This window comes from Moschus berezovskii, chromosome 20 (genome assembly GCF_049115385.1).
Source record: "Moschus berezovskii isolate FMDL1 chromosome 20, NW_MosBer_1.0, whole genome shotgun sequence".
Taxonomy (NCBI): domain Eukaryota; kingdom Metazoa; phylum Chordata; class Mammalia; order Artiodactyla; family Moschidae; genus Moschus; species Moschus berezovskii.
This window is the reverse complement of record NC_142479.1, coordinates 40748440-40771572: the sequence shown is the minus strand read 5'-3', so window position 1 is coordinate 40771572 and position 23133 is coordinate 40748440. Positions and strand designations below refer to the sequence as shown.

At 52.4% G+C, this 23133-nt stretch overlaps 1 protein-coding gene across 2 annotated transcripts in view; it reads left to right on the top strand.

Annotated features, from left to right (window-relative positions):
* The window catches only part of STX8 (syntaxin 8), a 205232-nt gene extending 188256 nt beyond the window's left edge, over positions 1–16976 (top strand). Inside the window, exon 8 of one of the 2 annotated variants that reach the window (XM_055406979.2) lies at positions 16804–16976. In XM_055406979.2, the coding sequence (XP_055262954.1) occupies positions 16804–16871 (68 nt within the window). In that variant the 3' untranslated portion in view covers positions 16872–16976. Of the gene's footprint in view, positions 1–10901; positions 11009–16803 lie in introns of those variants that run through there. The other variant, XM_088828898.1, reaches the window with a different exon arrangement.
* The last annotated feature ends 6157 nt before the right edge of the window (positions 16977–23133 follow it).

Sequence of the window (23133 nt, the reverse complement as noted above, 5' to 3'; positions counted from 1 at the left end):
ATCAATCAAAACAAAAATACATATGTGTCAAGCAGACATTAAGTGATATCTGTCCTGGTCACCTGTGGATAACATGTTGGAGACACAGACACGGAAACACAAGGTCTGTCTTCTCAAAGAATTTTCTGGCCTAGGGAGGTAAAGCCTGAACCCAGTCAGTCATTAATTTCCCCAAGTGTTAAGTCAATTTCTCTAACGCGCATGTTCGGTATGCAGAAGCCGCCCAGAAAAAGTGGTTCAGAGACTGCCTTGGGCACACAGGAGGAGGTGTCCCTGGGGGAGGGGATGTTGAGCTGAGGCCCCAAGCCATTGTTTGGGTGCCAGCTCTAGAAGCTGGCAGGGGGCTCAGAATCGGTGTGAACAGTCCCTGCCAAGGTGCCAAGGTGTTAGAGAGGGCGCATGTTGAGTGAGAGGCCGGGGTGAGAAAGCTGGATCATTTCTTTGGGACTGTGTCAGAATTCCACTTTTTGTATTTTGCTTTGAAATGATTTCTGAAATATCTGACAGACCACTTTTTCATGTAAGCCAACAAATATTTCAAAGCCAAACCTGACATCCTGAAATCGTCTCTTCGACTTTTTTTCGGGGGACTGGAGGAGGAGACGTTAATGACATCATTTTAATATTATGCTCAGACACCTGTATCATCTGCCCTCACAGCTCACATCTGAAAGGCAGACTCTCCATGTGTTTTGCACAGCGTGTCAGAGGCAAACACCCGTCATCAGCTTGAACAGGCTTGTAACGTGTGACCCCTGACACCCCATGGCCATCAGCGTGCCTCTCTGTGACTGCACTTCTGTGGTCTCTTTAAGCCCCTTACACACTGACCACCTTCAGAGGAAGGACGAGGATGAGGACTTCTTCCTGGGCTGCCTTATCCTTGAAAGTTCCTTGGTTCACGTGTTGTCGGCCAGCACTGCAGGCCGGTCCTTGGGTTGGGCTGGTTCCCCATCTTTGAACTCTGCTGTGTGAATCCCTGAGCCTCAGAGATGTCTGTTCATTTCTTCTTGCCAGTGGAATCCTTGCTCAACAGTTTTTAGGCTACCGTATTCTAGAACATCCGATTGGGGATCTCACCCGTTTGGTTTTTTTTTTTTTCTTTCAGTCAGCTCATTGGTGACATCATTGACCCTGAGCACCTGTCAGAGCCACATGGGGGCTTGGAAGGACCAGTGTCCATCCTGAGTGTCCACATAGGAACCCACGCTGTGCTGCTTTACTAGTTGGTGCTGCCGAAAGGGCGCCTCTTTTCTGTGAAGGTCAAGGTTAATGGATCCTCGCCGTTCGTAGCGGGATGTCTTTATGGGTGGTGAAGAGCATTAAAGAATGTCGTTCTGGAGGGGGCGTTGTTGCAGCAGTCCACATGACAGTAAGACGGGCACCTTCACTCCATAGTGTGAATGGTCCTGTGGGGAGACCACGCATGCGGTGTGTGCTCTGCAGCCTGACCTGTCCTGGGTGTTTCCTTTACTGAACTGCAAGCCTGCTGCTGCTTTGAGAAAGGAGCCCTTTTCCATGACCCAGTGCAGAGCAGCTTCTAAATCTTTGTGGTCCTCACCCAACCCATCTTGATGGTGCCCGAGGGCTCACAACTCTTCGCGCTGCTCACGGGAAGCCAGCCCCTCACCAGGGTGCTGGAAGGTTGTCAGTCCACCCTTGCAGCCAAGCATCTCACTGCAGCAATGTCATTAAATTCGTGTCTGAAAGCAGAAAGAGGAGGCCATCGGGGCCCTCCGGGTAGAAGACTGCATGTCCTTTCTGATGGAGCAAATATGAATTGCATTTATTCATGTACTGTTAATTTATGATGCATTAAGAAGCATATTTTAATTTTTGTGCATACAGGCTGTTGGAGAATTTTGCATGAGCATAAATTTCAGAATCTCTTTTCCTGGTAGAGTCTTTGAGGAGTGACAGAGAAGATTTTCGAGAACAGTGTGGCAGTCGTATCTGGGTTGCACTGAGTGGCCATGCCTGAGGGCAGGTGGCTGGCCACATACCCCTGGGAGAACCCTTTGTCCTGGGTGTTGGTGTTGTGCAGCTGGAGGGGGCTAGGCAGCATTGGAGGCTTAAGGGGGTCACAGATGGGGGATGGATCAAAGTGTCTCCTGGCCAAACATTGAGGACCCTGAGTGCCGTGTTCGTAGCCACACCGGTTTATAGGAGGTGACAACGGCAGCCAGTGTCACTCAAGAACGTGCCATGGGCCAGGTCATGTGCTCAGTGCCATGCCTTTTACCTCGTGGTGTGTCCATGACAACCGTGGGAGCTCAAGGTTAGAATTCTCCCAACTTGAGGCTCAGAGGATTGGTTCCTTCCCTGAGTGACAGAGTTGTGATTTGAATGCGAGCCATCTGGCATCTCCACCCACAGTGCAGCTCTGGCTCTTCCGCTCTGCGGCCTCCCACGGAGGGAAAGCGTGTGTCCATGCCCATCCCCCATCCCTCTGCTGCACGGTTGGGAAGTGCCACGTCCGGTGCTGGGAGGTGGTGGGACAGAGAGCTTGCGATCACTTAATGGCTATGGCTCGAAAGCCAGTGTGACCTCCAGCTCACAGTAGGGCTCATCGAGCTGCCTTGGTGATGGGGACGGACTGCACAGACAAGCTGAGGGACATCGTTCTGGTTCTCTGGTAAGAGACTCGGCTCTTCAAGTGAAGGGACTTCTCCTGGCTGCTCGCCCCAGCCCTCGTTTTTCTTTTCTCCCACTGCTCTTAGCGATCATCCTTCTTCCGTCCTCTCCACTGTGGCTCTTGGTTATATATAGTCCCTGTCACCTTGGAGGTGACAGAGGAAAACAGAGAATAGGTGGGGGGCCAGTATGATTTCCAAGATGACAGAGTGACCCAAAGCACAAGGAACATGCTAACCAGCCCCACGTCAGCTGAAACGCATTTATCCAAATTCACCCAAATTTTGGGTGGTACCTTGTGTCTGCTCTGTCATCTGACTCCTACCTCCAACACCCCCACCCCGCCACCCCTGCCCCTGCCTCCTCTCGACTAAAGCCCCCAGCTGGTGGCCAGCATTCTGTAAAGTGAGAGGCCCCTGGTCAAGGCAACAGTCCTCAGTTTAAGAAGCACAGTTTTCACCAGGGCATGGAACTGCAAACCCAGCCACCCGAGGACACACGGCCTGGACCACGCATCCCCGCAGGCCAAGCGGCCCCGGAGTGTGCGGGCCAGGGTCCCCGTGCACTGGCCAGGGCTGGCCCCCACTGGCAAGTCCTTCCTCTCTGGCCCACCTTTTCTGCACTCCATAATAAGTCCCCCTTCTGTTTCCACTTGTCATTACATCACCCTTCATTCCAGCAAACTCTCGTCATGTGTTATTTCTAAGCTTACATATTATTAGCATTCAAGGATGGCAGTTCTCTGATGCCGTGTAGGAAGGCACCCTAATCTCACCCGCAGTGTGTTTCCAGGTCCTGCTGTGGGGCGACCGGGTTCTGGAAAGAATTAGTGCCCCCTCCTCTCCACATGCCCCTGGAACTTGAGTAAGAGGAGAGCATGCTTCAGACCAACCCCCGCCCACAACCTGCACACTAGGACGACACAGGCTGTGTTCCTCTTTATTATTCCCCTTCTGGCACACAGTTTGGCTTCCCTGGTGGCCCAGCAGTAAAGAATCTGCCTGCCAATTCAGGAGACGTGAGTTCAGTCCCTGGATCAAGAAGATCCCCTGGAGAAGGGAATGGCAACCCACTCTAACGTCCTTGCCTGGGAAATCACATGGACAGAGGAGCCTGGCTGGCTACGGTCTATGGGATCACAAAGAGTCAGACATGTCTGAGGAACCACAAAAGCACATGGTTTACTTATTTTGGGTTTTGTCTGTTTTAACCTGCTGCACCCCCCCAACACACACACACACACACACACAAATAGCAACTCAGTGGGGCCAGTGATTTGTCTGTTTGGCGTATTGCTGATATAACCAGTGCCTAGAATGGTGCCTGGTGCCCTGGACGTGTTCTGTCGATGTTTGTGAAATAAATCAGAAGCCGAGAGAGAGAACCCAGAGGGTATCAGCACTGTTTCTGCTTTCCCAACCACACTGGCAGTGGGGACCGTCTGTTTCGTTTGTGGATTAAACACTGATCAAGCGACTCCGTGTGGATGTGTGTAAAGAATCTACATGCCCAACAGTGCTAATGGTGGTACTGGTGGCTCTTATTAGGACCGTGGTGACAGGAACAGTGGGACTTGCTGAATCCAGGTGCCCCACGGGCATACATGGTGCTTCCTGGGGAGGAGGGGACCCCAATGGGGAGGCTCTGAATGCCTAGTTCATGCCATCCAGGGTTCCTTGTTAGCACTGTTATAGAGGGGGTTCTGTTGCCCTGATCTTCACTCCAAATACCTCTTGCCTGAGAATTGGAGGGCAGCTTTTCTTCCCTTTGATGCTTCAGGACATCTCTGGCAAATCAGAAAATACTTTAAAATAATAGGAGGGGTGTGTGTGTGTGTGTGTGTGTGTGTTAGTCGCTCAGTGGTGTCTGACTCTTTGTGATCTCATGGTCTGTAATTATAGGATATATGAATGTAAAAAAGAGTTTCTTAATGGCAACAGCTATTTCAAGTGGGACCTTGGTCCATTCAGACTAATGTGCGAGGTGCAGCCCAAGGCTGTAGGTGCCTAGGAGCTATGCCTTCGCACTGTGCTTTCGGCGCTCAGCCAGTAAAGCAGAATTGTCCTCATGTGACTCTCATATTTTCCCAAATAATTCGAGACAGATTATTGTTTCTGCTGATGGTGTCTTTACTGAAGAATCTTAGTTACCAGTAAGAGGAAATGACTCCGGCTCCTTTAGGTTAAAGAACAAGTAATTTATTTGAATGACGTCTGGTCACCTGTGAGACTCTCTAAGCGTCAGTGGGGCCAGACAAGTCTCAGGAAGAGTTGGAAGACAGCCGGCCTACGTGTGTGGAGCACCCTTCTGGAGTGTCCCCTGGACTGTGGCTGAGCCCCACCTCTGTCCATCCAAACTCACAAAGTTCCTGGAGAAGCAAGCCTCATTGTCTTCATATGGGCTTTACTACTGGACCTGCCAGCTGTGACTGTAGGGACAGGGTCATGCTGAACAGACGTGGCCACTGCCTCCTCCCCTGCCAGAGATGTGTTCTTTCGAGGTTTGGGACTCTGAGGCTCAGTGCAGCTCTACCACCCAGTAGCCTTTTGCAACTTGGTCAAATGATTTGCTTTAAACAAAACAGAACAGACGGGTAAGCGTCTGGTGTGTTGACAAAGCATGCCGCAGATGGCCAGTCCTTCCTGCCTGTCTCTACCTGAGCCAGAACTTTGGCCTGAACGCCTTCCTGTCACCTTGCTCATCGTCCCTAATTAACCCCAGGTGATGTTTCCTGGCCCACAGGGCCCAAATGAAGGGGTGAGTAACGGTGAATCCACAGCCTGGCCAGAGCCATCCAGAAATCGTCTGACACTTCGTCAAGAGGGAACTGTCAGAACAAGATATCCATAACCAAACTCCTGACGGTTGTGCTTGGAGACACTTGAATTTCTGCCAGACTCCAGCCAGAGTTCCATTCCCAGGGGTGACGTGCAGCACGGTGAGGGGATATTGCTCAGCAAATATTGACGCGCCAGGGAATTGGCATTCAATTACTGACTTGACAACTCATCATAAGCTGCCTTGGACAGCTGATATGAAGGATTACCTAGTCACAATTGGATCCTGTTGTTGAATTGCGTGATCGCCAGGCTGAACTTATTTCAGGGAAGGGAAATGAAGGACACTTTAAGAACACAGATGGAGACTAGCAACCAGTCAGCACTCTCTGTGCAGGAAGCAGCACTAATGGCTGGATTTTCGCATGCTTCCCCCAAGGAATGGTGTCTTCTGTGGGATGTTTTGTTTCTGTTTTGGGGAGGTGGGGATGGGTTTGATTTTCCGCCTGTCCCATGAGGCCTGTAAAAACACGACCTGTATCTTCACTCCATCGCACCTGGCCCACAGTAGGCACTCGCTACATTGTGTGGAGTGTGGTTCTGGTGTGGGTCAGTCTAACACCCTGGGGCATATCTTACCCAGGGCAGTGCCCTCGGTCAGGGCACTTGACCAATACGTCTGGCCCCTCCATCGGAACTTCATCTGCCCTGAGCCAGTGCAATGAGCTCTCAGGTCCTCACGTCGGGGCTCTGTGGGCTGAGGGTCAGCTTGCCAGCTGGCGGCTGTGACAGGGCCACCTGACGTCCAGCAAGGCCCTGGTTCCTGGAGCGCAGACTGTGGGAGCCTGCCTTTCGCTCGGCCTCAGTCCAGCTCCTCTGCCCCGTCTCGCGCAGTCTTAATTCCTTTTAATTTCCTGTTTCTAGGCAAGTCCTTGTTTCCTCGCCTCCCACCCCCAACTCTTCCCAGGTCACCCTCCCTGCTTCCTGCTGAGAACCATGCTGTCTCTGGCCCCCAGATGTCCCCCCACACCTCCCTCCCCTCCCCCAGTCTGCAGAGTCGCTTCCTGGTGAGTTTTTCTGTTTACACAGAGGAGGACTTCCTGTCCACATTGAAACAGGGTGCCCGCTGGGGCATGGGTGAGTGCTTCCCATGGGGTGGACCTTCAGAGCACAGGAGAGAGTAGCCAGCATCACCTCAGCACAGATCCAGCCCAGCCACACTCAGGGACACCGGGCTCATCCCTCCAGAGACTCACTCCGCAGAAGACCCGAGAGCCTCAACCTCAGGGAGCTGACATCTTCCAGAATGGAGTCAGTACCAGCATGTGCCAGCCCACAGCTCCCCAAGGGGGTGGGGCTGGGAATGTCATGTGACCCTCCCACAGCCTGGGGACACATGTGTCACCTCTGTCAGCCCCGGGGACCAGAGGTGTGGGGCAGCCGGCTCACACAGGCCAGCACGGGGCCGGGCTGGGGTCTGCAGGTCCTCCCCGTGCTCTGCGCCAGGAGCCTAAGCTGTGACCTTGTCTGAGGTCAGACACTTATCCGGTCAGTGTGACATGAAGCCAAGGGAACATTAAGATACACGTGATTCCAGTTTTCTTTATTTTCAGTCAGAACCAAAGCATAGGCACATTCCAAACCCGTTCTTTGCCTTCTGATGTGTTTCTTGGTGTTTCTCGAGGGGCTGCACCGTCCCTTCTGGGTCCCAAGCCCCAACTTTTCACTCCTTCACCCCCTGGACGTCCATGGTCCCCTAGGCCACCCCCTTCCCACCTGACGCTCCATCCCAGCCAGTCCTGTGACTGCTCCCGCCCTCCTGGGCTCTCAGAAGGGCCACACAAGGCAGATCGCCCCTGAGCCCCCCACTTTCTCACCCAGAAATGGGGGAAAGTTACTGCTCTGTCAGCTCGTTGCCCGAAGGTGAGAATACGACTGGGATGTGAGCACTGGAGAGCTTTCAGAGCGCGTGTGCCCCATGGCGGAACGGGAGCCTGACGTTTGGACTTCTTGTCTCGCTGTCATCTTCATGGTCATGGTCATCACCGTCGCGAGTGGCCCCCCGAGGCCCGCTCTGCCCATCCTCCCTTGCAGTCGGACGCGTCCCCGATGCCGGACACACCTGCCCGGTGCCCTTTACGTTTGCTTTCACCGTCTCCCTCTGCCGCCTGCAGCTCCGTCCTCAGCACACCCCTGCCCTGCCCTTCCCCAAAGGCCTTTCCCATTTCGCTTTTCCATGGCATCTCTCACCTCGTGTCCACTCGGCTGGGCTCCGCCTGCTTTCTGAACTCAGCCAGCGCCTCGCCCGGCACAGCTGCCCTTCCTGCAGCTAACAACCAACACGGATGCTGCCAGATATTCCGCTCTGAGCATCCAACCTTTCCTGGATGCCCGTCATCACCGCTGGGCCTCGGCTAGGATTGGGCTGTTGCTCAGCTAAATGCCACCCAGGTGTTCCCCTGTTTTTGCTCCTCTTCCTTCTCTGGAGTGAGTGACGTTTGATTTCTGTCGTTAAGCCGAGAGGCTGGCTCGCTCATCTGCTGCACACAAGGCACCGTTCTTGAGCCGTGGGTCACACAAGGAGTCGAGATTACTGTCATCATAGCTGCCATTTATGGAGTGCCAGTTACGATCTCGAGGTTTTATATACTTCCTTTTATTGAATCCTTACAGCAAGCCTATGAAGTCGATACTTTTAGGCTTGTTCTGCAGATGGTGGACCCGAACTCAGTGTCAAGGAACTTTCCCAGCATTTCATAGCTGGTAAGTGGGCATACTGGAAGTCAGGTCTCCCTGGCTCCCCAAACCAGTGCCCCTTCTGCCCACGGTCCCTGCTTTTGGAGAGTCTGTGACCTGGGGAAAGAAGTGTTAACAAGCAAGATAAGAATTGAAAGATGGAGGCCAGGCGGTGGAGAGCAGTGGTCTGGCTCTGAGTGCATCTCTGACTTCAGGGAGGTGGGGGCCTCTGTGGGTGGAGAGGTCTTCATGGAGAAGTGGAATCTGGGCTGGGGTGAGAAAGGGCTGGGGGTGCACACAGAGGGGCAGGAGGGTGAGGAGATGGGATGGGAGGTCTGGTGAGGAGATGCAGGGAGCCCATGAGAGCCTTGGAGGAAGGTCTCCCCAACAGAGAAAGGGAAGTGCCAGGACAGAACAAAACCAAACTCAGCACCTCAGAAGTGACTTCTGCACAGTATTCTGATGAAAGCACAGTTTGGGTAGAATTCAGATGGGGGACTGAGGTGTGAAACAGATTCAGGAGCAGGCAGGCCAGTCTCCCACTGTGTCCGGGCAGACCCAGGCCCCGACAGTGGTTTCTCCCAGCCCAGCCGAGCTGCCAGGTGGGCCAGAGGAAGGCGGCTCACACCCTGTGGCCAATGAGGAAGGCAGACGCAGCTCCTGAGTGGGCAGGTCTGGGCCAAGGGGTGAGCTCGAGGGGAACTGCCACGCTTCAGCCCCTCAGCCTGAAAATCAGAATGTCAATACGTTCACCGTCTCTGTACTGTGTCTACTCTTTTCATAGCTTATTTGCCTAGTAACAGGATTAAAGGGGATATTTACATGAACTTTTGAAAACAAATATCCAGTTTTGTCTTTCCTCCTGCTTATTCCCCACCCCCAACTCAGGAGGCTGCTGCTGCTGCAAAAAAAAGAAAAGCCTATTTGATCAGAATAGGCTGGTTAATACAGAACCCACTGGTTAATACATAAGCAAATGTCACCTATTGGGGGAGGGGACAACTAGAGGAGTCCTCCATAAATGTCCTCTGTGAATCTTCAGCGGCTGTGTGAGGGCTGTTTGAGGCCTGATCCTTCCCACGAGAAGAACAAAGCAAATCGGGTAAGATTCATTTTGGTTCCAACCAACTAACCACAGCCGGCAGCCAGTATGGCTTTCCTTGTGTTGAGCAAGAACCAGATAAAAAGACTTCCAGATAAAATTGGCCTTTGTAGCCCCCCCCCACCTCCTGCACGTCTCCCCTCCATTCCCCCATCCTCTCCCCTCCAATTGCTCCCTGCCTCCATGCCGACCACTTGAGTTTTCTTGCAGTTTCCTAAGAGGCCTGCATGTGTGCTCAGTCGCTCAGTCATATCTGATTCTTTCGCAACCCCATGGACTGTAAGCCCACCAGGCTCCTCTGTCCATGGGATTTCCCAGGCAAGAATACTGGAGTGGGTTGCCACTTCCTCCTCCAGGGAATCGTCCCCACCCAGGGATCGAGCCCGCATTGGCAGGTGGATTCTTGACCACTGAGCCACCCGGGAAGCCCTTCCTAAGGAAAGAGCTGACCAGCCCAGGGGCCTGCTCCCGCTCTCTCAAGAAGAGCCAGACTCCACACCCCGACTGTCCTCATCCTCCTCATCAATAAGCACTTGGAGCTGTTGCCCTCGCTCCACTGTGACAGAGGTGTTGGCCTCACAGCCGCCATAGTTCGCTGGTTTCCAGTGTTTCGCTGGAAAAAAACCATGGCCCCTGAATCGCTATGAACAATCTCCAGCAAACACAGCACTGTTCCTGAGAGACCGTGTTTCATATCCTTTCCCCGTCTGCAGAGGACTTTTTCTCACATCTTTTTGGTAATTGCCATGAGCTGGACTTGTAAATATTAGATGTGGTTGAGTAATACTCATCTGGTGAACTGACCAGAGGAAACGGACGTTTTTTTTCCATTCTTGGAATTCTGGCACCCCAGGCCTGCCCCCCAAAAAGAGGCACTTGGGGATTGGAAGGGAAAGTCTGCCTCTCCCGGTGCCAGCAGGCCCCGCGCGGGGCAGAGTGACGTGTGGGCAAAGGCTCCCGGCGCCCGCAGCCTCGCCAGGTGTTCCTGTGCTGGGCTCAGGGGCAAAGAGCGTTCATTGTTTCGGAAATTGGCAGGTTCCCAGAAGTTCCACTGTCTTTCCTCGGTCTGAAATGTCAAACATTTCCTCAGCGGGGTGGGGGATGGATGACGGGACCCCCTGAGGTTCGAGCCCTGCTCTGAGGCAAGAGAAGGGAGTTCTGTCTCTCACATGTGGCTGAATGCTGTTCCCATCCTTCCCGTGGCCAGCAGCCAGCGGCGGCTCAGCCTCCCTCGTCCTCTGAACTGGATCCTCCTTCCTACATCTGAAGTGTTGGGGACTCCCCCCTGCCTTTGTCTTTAAGAAATAGCAACCTCTCTAATGTCCTGCGTGGTGATGGTGGTGGCAGAGGCGAGTCTTCTAATGATGCCTTTTGGTGATACTTCCTGACATTTCTGTAGTTGAAACATGTCTGGGATTTGCTTCCAAAAAATACACCAGGGGAGGGTATGGGTGAGAGATGCACCGGGGGAGGGTATAGGTGAAACCAGGTGGGCCTCAGATTGACCCTTGTTAAAGCCGAGTGATGAGTTCATCACAGTTCCATGGACTCTTCTGTCTGTTCTTATGTTTGTTTCCATTTTCCCACTATAAAAAATTATAAGAAGGAAGAAAGGGGGGAAAAAGAAGAAACTCTTTATCTCGGTTTTTCAGCCCAAAGACATCTGGACCTCTCTGATGAACCCTGTGCTGTATCTAGGATCAGGATCCCCCGGACAGGCCCCCCTGGTGCAGGAAAAGGGTAAGAGCATGGCCGAGGGGTCCCTGCCCTCTGGATTCCAATCCCAGCTCTTCCTCTCACCAGCTTTGGGGACTTGGGTGACAGAGTAAGCCTCCCAGAACCTCAGCCTCCTCATAGAAAACAGAGATGAGAATTACCTATTGTTGAGACTAGAGCGAGGCCACCTAGCCCATGTGAATAATCCATGCATGCCATGGCCTAGTTCTCCCTGGCTTTCCAGAGACCCTCAATTTCTCTTTCTGAAACATCCTTCAGAGGAGAGACACCATTCAAGGAAGGTGCCAGAGTTGTGTCCACATTCCAGAAAAACCCAAGTCCTTAAAGAGAAAGCATTGCAGTGATGAGGTTTGTAAACATCTACTCTTTGACCCCAAAGAATCCACGAGGCTGCAGTTGACTTATCATTGTCACTCGCCACCTTAGAATGACTTCCTCCTTCGACCCTGGGTGCACCCCAGTTTACTTAAGCCTGCTGGAAGCCTCTAATCTGGAGGAGCCCTGTTTTGCTCTGAAAGGGTTGGACATGTCAGCATCTTATTTGTCGTTGCTTTCCAAGTCCCCCTTTTCATCTTTGGATTAGAACCCAGTGTATCACCTCTTACTGAGTTGCCATCTATGATGTCAGCCGGTGAAGCCCGTTTTCTTTCTTCCCGGGTCTTGGGGAACCTTGTCGCACCTATCCTGTGGCACCATCTGTAGAACCCGGTTTCTGTGAGAGAGTAAGTGGCAGCTGACAGAGGAATTGCTGTGTTGGTGATGGTTCCGACAGCTCCCGCCCTCTGCTCCCGTTGCGCTGTGAACCGTCTCCAAGGCCCCAGGGACAGGCTGTCCTCCACCTGCCTGGTGTGGCTGCAGGGTTTGCAATTGGGGTCGAGCATCTTTGGGAGTCTGTCTCTTGGCCTCCTTGACACATCTTCCCAGCTCCTCTGTCCCTGTTTGTCCCTTCGGTGTCCTTCTCATTGGCTCTTCTTGTTCCTTCCAGATACTCAATGCATTTGTTCATTAAAAAAAAATATTTAGTTGTTCTTCAGTTGCTCAGTCATGTCCAACTCTTTGTAACCCCATGGACTGCAGCATTCCAGGCTTCTCTGTCCTTCACCATCTCTCAGAGTTTGCTCAAACTCATGTCTGTTGAGTTGATGATGCCACCCAACTGTTTCATCCTTTGTCACCTCCTTCTTCTCCTGCCCTCAATTTTTCCCAGCATCAGAGTCTTTTCCAATGAGTTGGCTCTTCGCATCAGGTGGCCAAAGTTTTGGAGCTTCAGTTTCAGCATCAGTCCTTCCAATGAATATTTGGGGTTGATTTCCTTTAGGATGGATTGATTTGATCCAAGGGACTCTCAAGAGGCTTCTGCAGCACCACAGTGCGAAAGCATCAATTCTTCAGCGCTCAGCCTTCTTTATGGTCCAACTCTCACATCCATACATGACTACTGGAAAACCATAGCTTTGACTAGACAGACCTTTGTCAGCAAAGTGATGTCTCTGCTTTTTAATATGCTGTCTAGGTTTGTCATAGCTTGTCTTCCCAGAAGCAAGTGACTTTTAGTTTCATGGAAATATTTATTTTATTTATTTGTCTGTGCTGGGTCTTCATTGTGGCACGCAGGTTCTTTAGTTGTGGCATGTGGGATCTAGTTGCCTCACCTGGGATTGAACCCAGGCCACCTGCATTGGGAGCTCAGAGTCCTAGCCACCGGACCACCAGGGAGGTCCCCATTTATTCATTTATAGAAAGAAGAACATCTCGTGTCTCTTTCGTGTGCCAGGCCCTGCTCCAGGCACTGGGGATGTGGTGGTGAACCCACTGGGCAAAGGCCCTGCCACGGATGCTCCCATGGTGATGGCGGAGGCAAAGAGTAACTAACTGAGGACCTAAATCATAGTTTAAGAAGGTTCCCTGCAGAGACAGCAGACAAGGTCCACTGCAGGTCATGAAGTAGTTCCTCAAGGCCCAGAAACTGATGCTGAGTTTTGGAAGACGAGCAGGGATTCACTAGGCCAGGGGTGCCGGGAGAGAGTGCCCTCAGGACAGCAGGGGTGCAGGCTGGGAGGCAGGGCTCAGGGCCTGTGGGAGGACCCGGAGGCCAGAGTGGCCTGAGGACAGGTACAGGGTGTGGCTTCAGGGGTCCCGGGGCAGATGGCCCAGGGCCTTCAAACACCATGAAGTGTGTGGATTTTAAGCCATTAGACAGTTTTGAGCCAGGAAGCAGCCTGATCCGATTTCCATTCCAGTTCGCTCAAGGGGAAAGGATCAGGTAAAGAGAGCAGCAGGTCAGTTCCCGCAGTGACCCAAGCAGGAGATGCTGGTGACTACGGATGCCCGAGGCCGCTCCCCTTGGACTGCAGGCTTCACGCGTGGAAACTCAAACCAGATGTGTGCTTTCTCCTTCCCAGCCTGTTATTGTTCTTGACTCCTTGGTTCTCATCACTTGTTCTGCTTTTCCCATAATCACCCTGATTTAAAAATTCGGGGCCATTTGTGAGCCTCTCCTCTGGGCCATCGCAGCCTTGGTCCAGACCGGAGCCACAGGGGCAGGCTCTCAGGCCCACGTGGCCTCCCGGCTCCAATCCTGGATGAGTGTTGGTGGCGTGGCTTCTTCCTCAGCTGCCACTCAGCCCATTTTCTCCTCTTCCCTCAAAAAATGCAGGCCTCCCCCTCATCTTCAGGACGAGCCCGGGCTTGGGAGGGCCAGAGATTGCCCTGCCGCCTCCCATCGATCTGTCTGCTTCCTCCATTTCCATTATTTTTTAAGGAAAGATATTGCACAGTATAAACCTTTTCCCCAGCCAAGAAGTAGTGGGATTCCTGCCCAGGTGGAGGCTTTGGTCAACCTGAAGATGTTTCTGGAGGGAGAAATGAATGAAAAAAGGTGTTCTGGTTCTGGCAAGATGAACTGAGATAATAGTCACACATATGTATATACGTACACACACCCACCCACCCTTGCTACAAGCATCTTGAAATGCTAGATGAACTATTACACCGCCCCCTCGAGTGTTAACGGATGGCTGCATTTATTAATACAAGGAAGAAGGGAAATCCACTGATGAAAGAAGCGGAGAGAGAACCAGAGCCCAGCCCCTGAGGTCATCGTCGGCCACAGTGACACAGAGCAGGGTCCACAGATACCGTAAAAGGCCAGACAGTAAACATGCTAGGCTTTGCAGACCCCAGACAGTGTGTCACATCTCCTATTTCTTTTCTGACAACCCTTTCAATACATGAAAACCACTCTTAGCTCATGGGTTGTACAAAAACAGGCCACAAGCCAGATATGGCCCATGGGCCACAGTTTGCAGACCCCTGACGTAGAGGCTTGGGTTTTATGAAGACAGGAGAAAAAATAATCATAGGTCCTCAAGAGGAGGTGCTCTCCTCTTGGTTCGGTTCATTGGAGAAAGAAGGCATGTTAGAAAACATGCACCCACTGTCCCAGGGAGGTGACAGGGAAGCTTGCTGTGAACTTTCTACTCCTTCCTCAGTATTTAAAACCATGAGCATGCTGGGCCTACTTGGGTTGTGTTTAAAATTTACCCAGCCTGAATTACATTGAACCCTGGGCACCTGTGCATAGAATTCAGGGAGTCCATGAACTCGGATGAGAAATCTACATTCTTATCTTCACAAACCTCTGATTGAGCTTTAGCATTTCTTTTCTTCAATTAAGAAAGTAGGCAGCAAACCACAGCAGGACTAATCGTGCTTGCAATTTTGTCACTCCCAGAAATCACAGTTGTTTTCACACCAAAATATAGTACATGTATCCTTGTCAGAGGAACCTGGTGGGCTATAGTCCATGGAGTCTCATGAGTCGGACACAACTTAGCAACTAAAACCACCACCACCATCGTTGTCTCAGAATTTTTAAGAAGTGTACTTCGATAAGCTTGTTTCAGTAAAATTGGAAATCTTAAAATCACTTCTAAATAATCATTGGGCCAAAGAAGACATTGTTGAAAAATTTTTAATATTTAGAATTTAGAGGGAATTCCCTGGTGGTTCAGTGGTTAGACTCCGTGTTTCCACTGCAGGGGACACGGGTTTGCTCTCTGCCTGGAGAACTAAGATCCCACATGCCACACAGGGCAGCAAATAAATAAATAATAGAATTTAGAAACTAGCAACAATGAAATTATTTTATATCAAAACCTGTAGGTTTAGAGTGGTACTGTTTAGAGGAAAGTGGAAGATGAATTAACTTTCAAGTAAAGAAGTTGAAGAAAAAAAAACGACAAACTAAATCCAGAGAAAGTCTGAATTGTAGGATTAATAAAAGTAAATGGAGAAATAAGTGAGAAGTGATCAGCAAAGTCAAACTTGTTCTTGGAAAAGGTTCATAAAAAGGCTCATTTGTGGCAAGGTTGGTGGGGGGAGTGTACAACCAGGTGATGTGAGAAATGAAAAAGGACTGAGACAGGTGTAGTGCTCAGATGATGGGAGAATCTAATGAATAGCCTTATGCCAGTAATTTTGGATACTCAGGAAAAAATGGGCAATTTCCCCCCAAAATATAATTTAACAGCACCAATTCAGGAAGAAAGCAGAATTCCCCACATGGGGAGCTGAGCAAGTGTGGCATGAGTGTTGAAAACACATTGAGCAGCTAATCAGTCATTCATCAGTTCAACAGTTGTGTATGGAAATAAATGGCAGTAAATAAAATAATCAGAACTCCACACAGTATGTCCATTTTGCCCAATGGGACTTGCTACAATGCTGGAGATGTCTGTCCCGTATTGTCTTTGTCCAGTAGAGTAGCCATTGGCCACATGTGGCTCTTTAGCTTCTGAAGCCAGATGTGGCCAGTGGTTCTCTAGCCAATAAGATCAAGAACATGTTAGTGGCTTCCTAGGACAGAATATGTTACTGAACCCTCGGAACCCTGACCTTTGCCAAAACAGCTCCTCAGCCTGCGGTGGGCAGCCCTGGTGGGCCAAATGGCCACACGACCCCCGACTCCCCAACAGTTTGTAGAGCATTTTCTCTCTTTCGTCTCTCCTCCTCACTCGGAGCTTTCTCAGTGCTTGCTCTGTCACAGCCGTGCCATATCTCTGGCGTGCCACCACCATGCTGGCCTCCAGGGTGAAGGAAGCACCTATTATCCACCGGAGAAGTCAGCATAGAAGGTGGTGAGGGCATCGGGTAAATGGGCTGAGTCCTCCTGGCCCCTCACGCTTCATCTGCATTGACGGAATGGGCAGTGGTAGGTCCAGATGTGTGAACCGAGGGAGGCGGGGTGGCCTCGGCTGGACGCAGGGAGCAAACTGGCCGGGAGTACATTGTGGTCCCCAGCCAAAAAGTTGAAGTAAAACTAGAGAATATTAATATTTTAAAAAAACGTAAAGTAAAGGTCCCTCTCTCAGAATTCTTTCCAGATTGAAGACATAAGTTTCTTCAGCCCAAGAAGAAAAAGCCAAGCCGTGTGGATGGGGAGAAAATGGATTTTAGAATCATTATTTCTTTGTGAACTCTAAAGCCCTTTGCTTGATCACACCCTCATTAATGAGGACACAAAACATGGCCAAGTTGCACACAGAAGCCAGAGCAAGAGGGGCTGAATGGGGAGGCCCTACCAGGTCAGGGGCATGGGCACTTTGCTGGCACAACTCTTCAGGTGGCGAGATGGCAGCCCTTTGGGGTCCCTGGAGCCCCTCCCTCCTACCTGAAGCCAGAGGCTGCTGACACCCCTGGCACACACTGGGCCTCCCTGGAGAACTGCCCCGCTGTCTCAGAAGATACTTCACGGGAGAGGCAATGCTCTGCTGGTGGAAAGCATTACAGGGGGTCTTGTACGCTTCTGTTTTTCAGGGATGATAATGGTGATTTTACTGCTGCTTGTGGCCATCGTGGTAGTTGCAGTCTGGCCGACCAACTAACGGCCATCAAGGGACCACCAACCAGGACACCTGCCAGTGATGGAGTAAAGCCGAGCATCCTCTTGGTACCCGAAAGCCGCTCAATAAATTCCCCCAAAGTTCTGACCTCACCGTGCGTTGCTTCAGCAAAAACAAACCGGGTGGTGCCTCTGCTGAGGTATCGAGCAGGATGGCTCTTTGGGGTTCTGCCTTGGTCATTGGGGTGCTAGCCCAAGGTCCCTCAGCGGTCACTTCCCTTTGGCCACCAGTGGATTCTGGCCACCCCTTCAGTGTCCCGGGTCACATGTGGGATGATGCTGAATTCTTGGCAGTTTGTAACCTGGAGTGTCTGGTCTGCTCTGGGTAGTCACACGCCCACGTGGGAGACCAGCGAGCAGCCAAGGCCACAGGTGTCTTGGAGGGAGGAAGGAGCTGGATGCAGGCAAGGCTCTGTGTAACTGCCCCCCTTCCCCCCAAGCTTGCCACCCCTAGCGGTGAAGTATCTCTGGACTCTACTTTGGGAACTACCTTTGGACCTAGAAGCACATGCTTTTTCCCTCCCTTGATGTAGTAAACCACTTTTCCAAAGCTGATGCATCTCTGTCTGCAGCGGAATCAAGTCTGGTGAACCAGGCGGGGAGATGGGAATGATCAGGTGGGAAGGCGACACGTGGGGTTCAAAGAAAGTGTGGTTCTGCGGTCAGAACAGGGCCTTTCTCCGGCTTCTACGCTGGCCCTGACCTGATGCAAAGAGTCGACTCATTGCAAAAGACCCTGATGCTGGGAAAGACTGAGAGCAGGAGAAGAAGCGGGTGACAGAGGATGAGATGTTTGGATGGCATCACTGGCTCAACGGACATGGGTTTGAGAAAACTCAGGGAGACAGTGAAGGACAGAGAAGCCTGGCGTGCTGCAGTCCTGGGGGTTGCGAAGAGTTGGACACGACTTAGCAACTGAACAACAGCAAACCAGCTGTGACACCCTTGCGTGTGTATGAGTGTGCACTGCACGCATTGCACACATGTATGCGTGTGTGATGATGAGGGCAGACACATGGGCTAGACCTTGAGTGGGGTGCCAGGCCCCCAAGGGCAGCGGTGGATCGGGTGGAAAGGGGTGGAGGGCCAAGCTTCATGCCCTCCTCCTTGGCCGTCAGAAGGCAGGCTGGGCTGCCAGGCCTTGCTTTGCCATCCATGGCTCAAGGAGAAAGAATTGGGGTTGGTGATAGAAAAATTAGGGTGGTTTCCAAGCACAAAATTTCACTGGAAGAGGCCAGATCGGGTGTGTGGGAGGGTGTGGGAGGGGAGTTTTGAGGTGAGGGGGTCTCCTGGGGATTCCCTAGATACTACAAGACAGGCATGGGAGGCTGTGTGCCCCTGGCACAGCGTTGTTTTCTGGGAGCCTGAGACCTGAGATGGCAGTGAGCAGGGAAAACTTTGGTCCAGACCCCGGGCCTCCGTCAGAGGAGCCCTGGCTCCGTGCTCGGTCTCTTGTAAGTCACTGCAAAGGGTGGGTGACTTTCTTTTTGACAACTGTCCCCTCAAGGGGCTGGGTCACTTCCAGGCCACCTGGGCAGTCCCACTTCCACCTGCTGTGTGTGTGATGGTGACACACAGCGCTCTCCTGGGAGGTGGTCTAGCCCGGGCCTGGCCTGCCCAGGTTGTACCTGGACTCGGCTTTTTGTTAGCCAGGATGGTGTAGCAGTCACAACCCCCCCAAATCCCAACGACCTAGATCCGTCCCAGTGTCAGGGCCTCCCCACTGCTGCTTGTCCATGCAGGTCAGCTGGGGGCCCAGACCCAGGCCCAGGGGACAGCCCCACGGCTCTGGCAGAAGAAAGGGGACTCTGGACACCCTCGCTGCAGCCGTGGAATGCTCTGCCGGGGGGGAAGCCGTCAGCTCTGCTCACAGCTAGGTCACTGGCCTGTCACCTGCCCTACTCAGTGAGGGGACCTTGAAGTGCCCAGAAGACTGAGAGCCTGAACTGGGCAGTGATGGCCCCAGTGACTAGCACAACATTCGTCAGCTGTGTGACCAAGGGCCAGGTACCCTGTCTAGGCCTGCGTTTCCTCCTCTAGGAAATAGAGAGAAGACGGTCTCCTGCCTCTAGAGCTGCCGTGAGGACCAGGTGAGTCAGCCCGTGTTGGCACAGAGAGCCCAGAGTGGCTCAGCATAGTCTACACGGCTGGGCCAGGGCTCCGTGTCCAGGGCTCAGGCATCCTCTCCACCCCAACGCCGACTGTCATGAGGATGTGAGAGTGAGCTGGGGCACAGTAACTGCTCTCCCGTCTGACTGCACCCTGGTGCCCACTAACCTCCTGGGCGGCCAGCCCGTGCAGACCTGGCGAGGCCCTGGAAGCCGTGTTCAGACCAAGGACTGGAGGGTGGGGAGCAGGGCAGCCATGAGCGGGAGCCCCACTGTAGGCATCAGGACATGGAGGCGCGCTTGTGTCAAGGCCAAGGCACCAGAAGAGGGGCCAGGCTGGACAGTGTGGGGCGGGGAGCAGTTTGGACCTTAAGGCGCCCTGGAGGCATTTTCCCTGTGGGCGGGGGGCGGGGCGGTTGCCAATGGAGGCCCCAGTGGAAGAGCAAGAATCCACCCATCTTGTACTAAACCCCAAATCTGTATAAACAGCGTCTCCTTGGAGTCCACTTCAGGGCTCATGGGAGGTGGCATTGAAGGCCTGTTTGACTTTCTCACCTCCTCTTGACTTGCTCAGCATGGAGCCCCGGCAACTCGTAAGGCATCTTTGAGCCAGAGCCCCGGCAGCCTGGCTCAGCCACATGGGGAAGGCCTTTCTGAGCCAAACATGGAGCCCCGGTGCTCACACAGCAGCCTCTGTCCTCCCGGCTGAGCGTGTTCAAGGCCCGGCCCCGTACTACTGTCATGGGACCAGTGGCTTCACTTCTCTGGACCCAGGGACAGGGTGGGCAGAAGAAGCTAGTTGGTTGAGACCATGGGATCTGTCATCCAGGCCTGGAGCAGTGCTGGGCAGGGAGGCTCCCCCGTACCCTGGCTTCCTCAGGGTGGGCTTCTCACGGTAGACACCCATCCCACTCTGAACTGAAGGGCGGCCCGAAATTGGCAAGGCATCTCGAGTGGCTGGGCGGAGCCACTTAGGCTCTGCTGCATCAGGACACATGGTGCAGTCACGTGGCATTTTCCAGTTGGGTTTGGCCAGACCTGGTTTGCCCTCTCCACGGCCCCCACCAAGGCCCCACAGAAGCATCAGGACCGGGGTCCCAGGGTGGCTTAAGGGCTCTGGATAGGTGGCATGGACAGCTACAACTGAAAGCATAGAAAGAGTGGTGAGACCCCATCACCTTGGGCGCATTTTCAATGAAAGTAACTTTATTAAAACAACAGCCTGAGTATTGTTGAACTGATTATTTACTAATCATAAGCATTTAAATTCTCTTGTTATTCAGTCGCTCAGTTGTGTCCGATTCTTTGTGACCCCATGGACTGTAGTCCGCCAGGCTCCTTTGTCCATAGAATTCTCCAGGCAAGGTGTACCATGTAAAGGAATCCGGGTCCCTGGTTACAACTGGTACTTTTGTTCTGTTGAAGCCTCATGATTATCAACAACTGTAACTAAAGCTTAGTTTTCAGCAGCCCCAGGACACCTGCTCCTGGCAAAGCCCTGGACTCTGCTTCCATGGGACTAATGCAGGACTCCAGATCATCCTTCTGCTTTGAGAAGTGTTGGGTTCTCGCCTGACCTCTGAGAACTGCCGGCTGGCCTGTGGCTGGTACTCCCTGCCTCTTGGCATAGACTAGTTCAAGGTCATCTTTTACCCAGCTGGGTTTTCTAACCTAGCCCTGCTGAAGGTAGGTGTGGTTTTTTCCCCCCTCCTTTTTTTTTTGAAAAGTGGGCCAAGGCGCCTCTTTCCTTTCATGGCTTCTTATGGCCTCAGAGTTCCTCCCAACTGCAGTAACAGAAGGCATCTTCATCTTTGCAGACCAGACTTGCTGGCCTGTCAAGTCTCCACTTTTTTTTTTTTCCCCCAAACACTGACAGATTTAACTGTGTGTGTGGGGGGGGGGGCGGGTTCCCACCTGTGATCCCACCCGTTTAAATAAAAAAGTGCATAGAAAAGAAGGGATTTAGAAACTTTTGTACAATATCTACATCCTGGGCCCCCAGGGCAAGAAAGGGGAGCTTGCTGGGTGGGCTGGAGGCAGGGCCCTTGCCACCTGCACACCCACATCCACCCTGACACGAGGGTGGGGGTGAGATGCTCTGGTCGAGTCTCCACTTTGATACAGTATTTGGGTGGATTAATTCATTGCTGTATTTCTCACATGGGCTGTCTTTTCACACCTAAGTTTTCTTGGTGTATTTCTTACACATCTTTATTTAGTGTTAACATGGACAGAGCTGTGTTCAACAGAATCTGAAACCCAGGTGTGTCTCCACCATGAGTGGGCGGCCCCCGTCCACAGTGCTGTCTCAGGCCCTGGCAGGTGGAGGCATGCGGGAGGCCTTTAGAAATGTGGGAGCCTCCTCGGCCAGACCCTGGGGAGCTCTCACCCAGCAGGGTCTGGGCTTTGGACTGAACTCTGCTGGCCCCCAAGTCCCTCATGGGAATCTGTTTCCTTGTGCCTCAGCATTTCAGTCTCTAAAAGGGACTTTTCCAAGCACCTTGGGTCAGTGCTCCACAGGGAGCCAGCTGATTTCCTGCACTGAGTTTGGCAGATGTCTTAAATCTGGCAAATGGTCCAGCTGGGTCTGCACTGGTTTTGAGGGGAGCCCAAAGCCGCAGAAAAGCCTTGCTTTCCCCTTGGCCTGTCCGGCCACTTGAGACCTGTATCCTGGGTCTGCCCCGGGGTGTCAGTGCTGCCCTTAGGACGGGGCTTACGCCGGGGACCACCCCTGCCCTGGCTTTGACCCCTGGTTCTGAGAGCACGGCTCCCGCGCCTACAGCCCTTGAGGAGGCAGGACGGGCCTTACTCCTTCCTGCGTGTATGCTAAGTTGCTTCAGACCCCATGGACTGCAGCCCTCCAGGCTCCTCTGTCCATGGGCTTCTCCAGTCAAGAGTACTGGAGTGGGTTCCCATGCCCTCCTCCAGGGGATAGTCCCAACCCAGGGATTGAACCTGTGTCTCATATGCCCCCTGCATTGGCAGGAGGGTCTTTACCACCTGCGCACTCTGGGAAGCCCTTAGTCCTTCATGAGCAGCAGCTCATGGCCTCCCAGCCTGATCACGCAGGGGGAAGGGCCTTCCGTGCCATATAGGAGAAGGATGAATCTGTGTCGTTGAGACTTGTCTTCGAAACAGCTGGGTGCAGAAATTATAGCTTCCTGGTGACGATCGGTTCCACTTTGCATGGTAACACAACATGTTCCTAATGACTGAATTGTTTATTTAATAGAGAAATCACAACCATTTGGAAGTTTAAATATAGCCTCCCAGAAACCCAGTGAGCTCAGCTCCTGGTGGCGCTGGCCCCGGCCCCGGCCCCATCCCTGCACCTCACGAAGCATTAGCGACATGACGGCTTGAGAACATTCTCCAGTGTCACTGACCCCGCTGTCTTTGCCGGTGAGTCTCCCCTCTACTTGAATAGAGGAAACTGGTTACATGAAGGGCAATAACTCTACTTGCAGGTTCTGAGTCAGATGGGGAAGAGCAGAGGTAGGCTCTGGCTTTCCCCCGGGGCCCCCAGTCTCCAGGATCTAATGCCTAAGGTGGAGCTGATGTAATAATAAAGGGCACAATAGATGCAATGCACTTGAATCACCCTGAAACCATCCACCGTCTCCCCGGTCCGTAGAGAAACTGTCTTCCCCGACACCGGTCCCTGGTGCCAAAAAGTTTGGGCACCGTTGCTCTAGAGCATCACGGGGCCTTGGTCTCAGGTTTGTCTTGCTGGGAGCTCTTAGACCAGAAGCCATATTCCTTAAATGGCCTTAAGACTCGCCAGCCTCTCACCCAGCAGGCTGACCACCCCTAGCTCAGGCCACCAATAAAGACTGGGAGACAGAGAACAGTGTACAAGAGTTTATTTAATTGATATCTGAATTTAGTTCTATCATATGGGGCCCACGTTACAAGTTCCATCTGGGTCCATTACAACTCTAACCAAAAAAAAAGAAAAAAAAAATCCACAACTTTTTCCATGTCATTAAATATATTCATATATAATAACCATAATATATTAGTATGCATTGGAAAGGAACACTGACCCAAACAATATGTCATGGTCACAACTAAACATTTACAATTCTGAGTGAACAGAACTCCGGAACGCAGAGGGGAGTGGGGAGGTGCACAGGG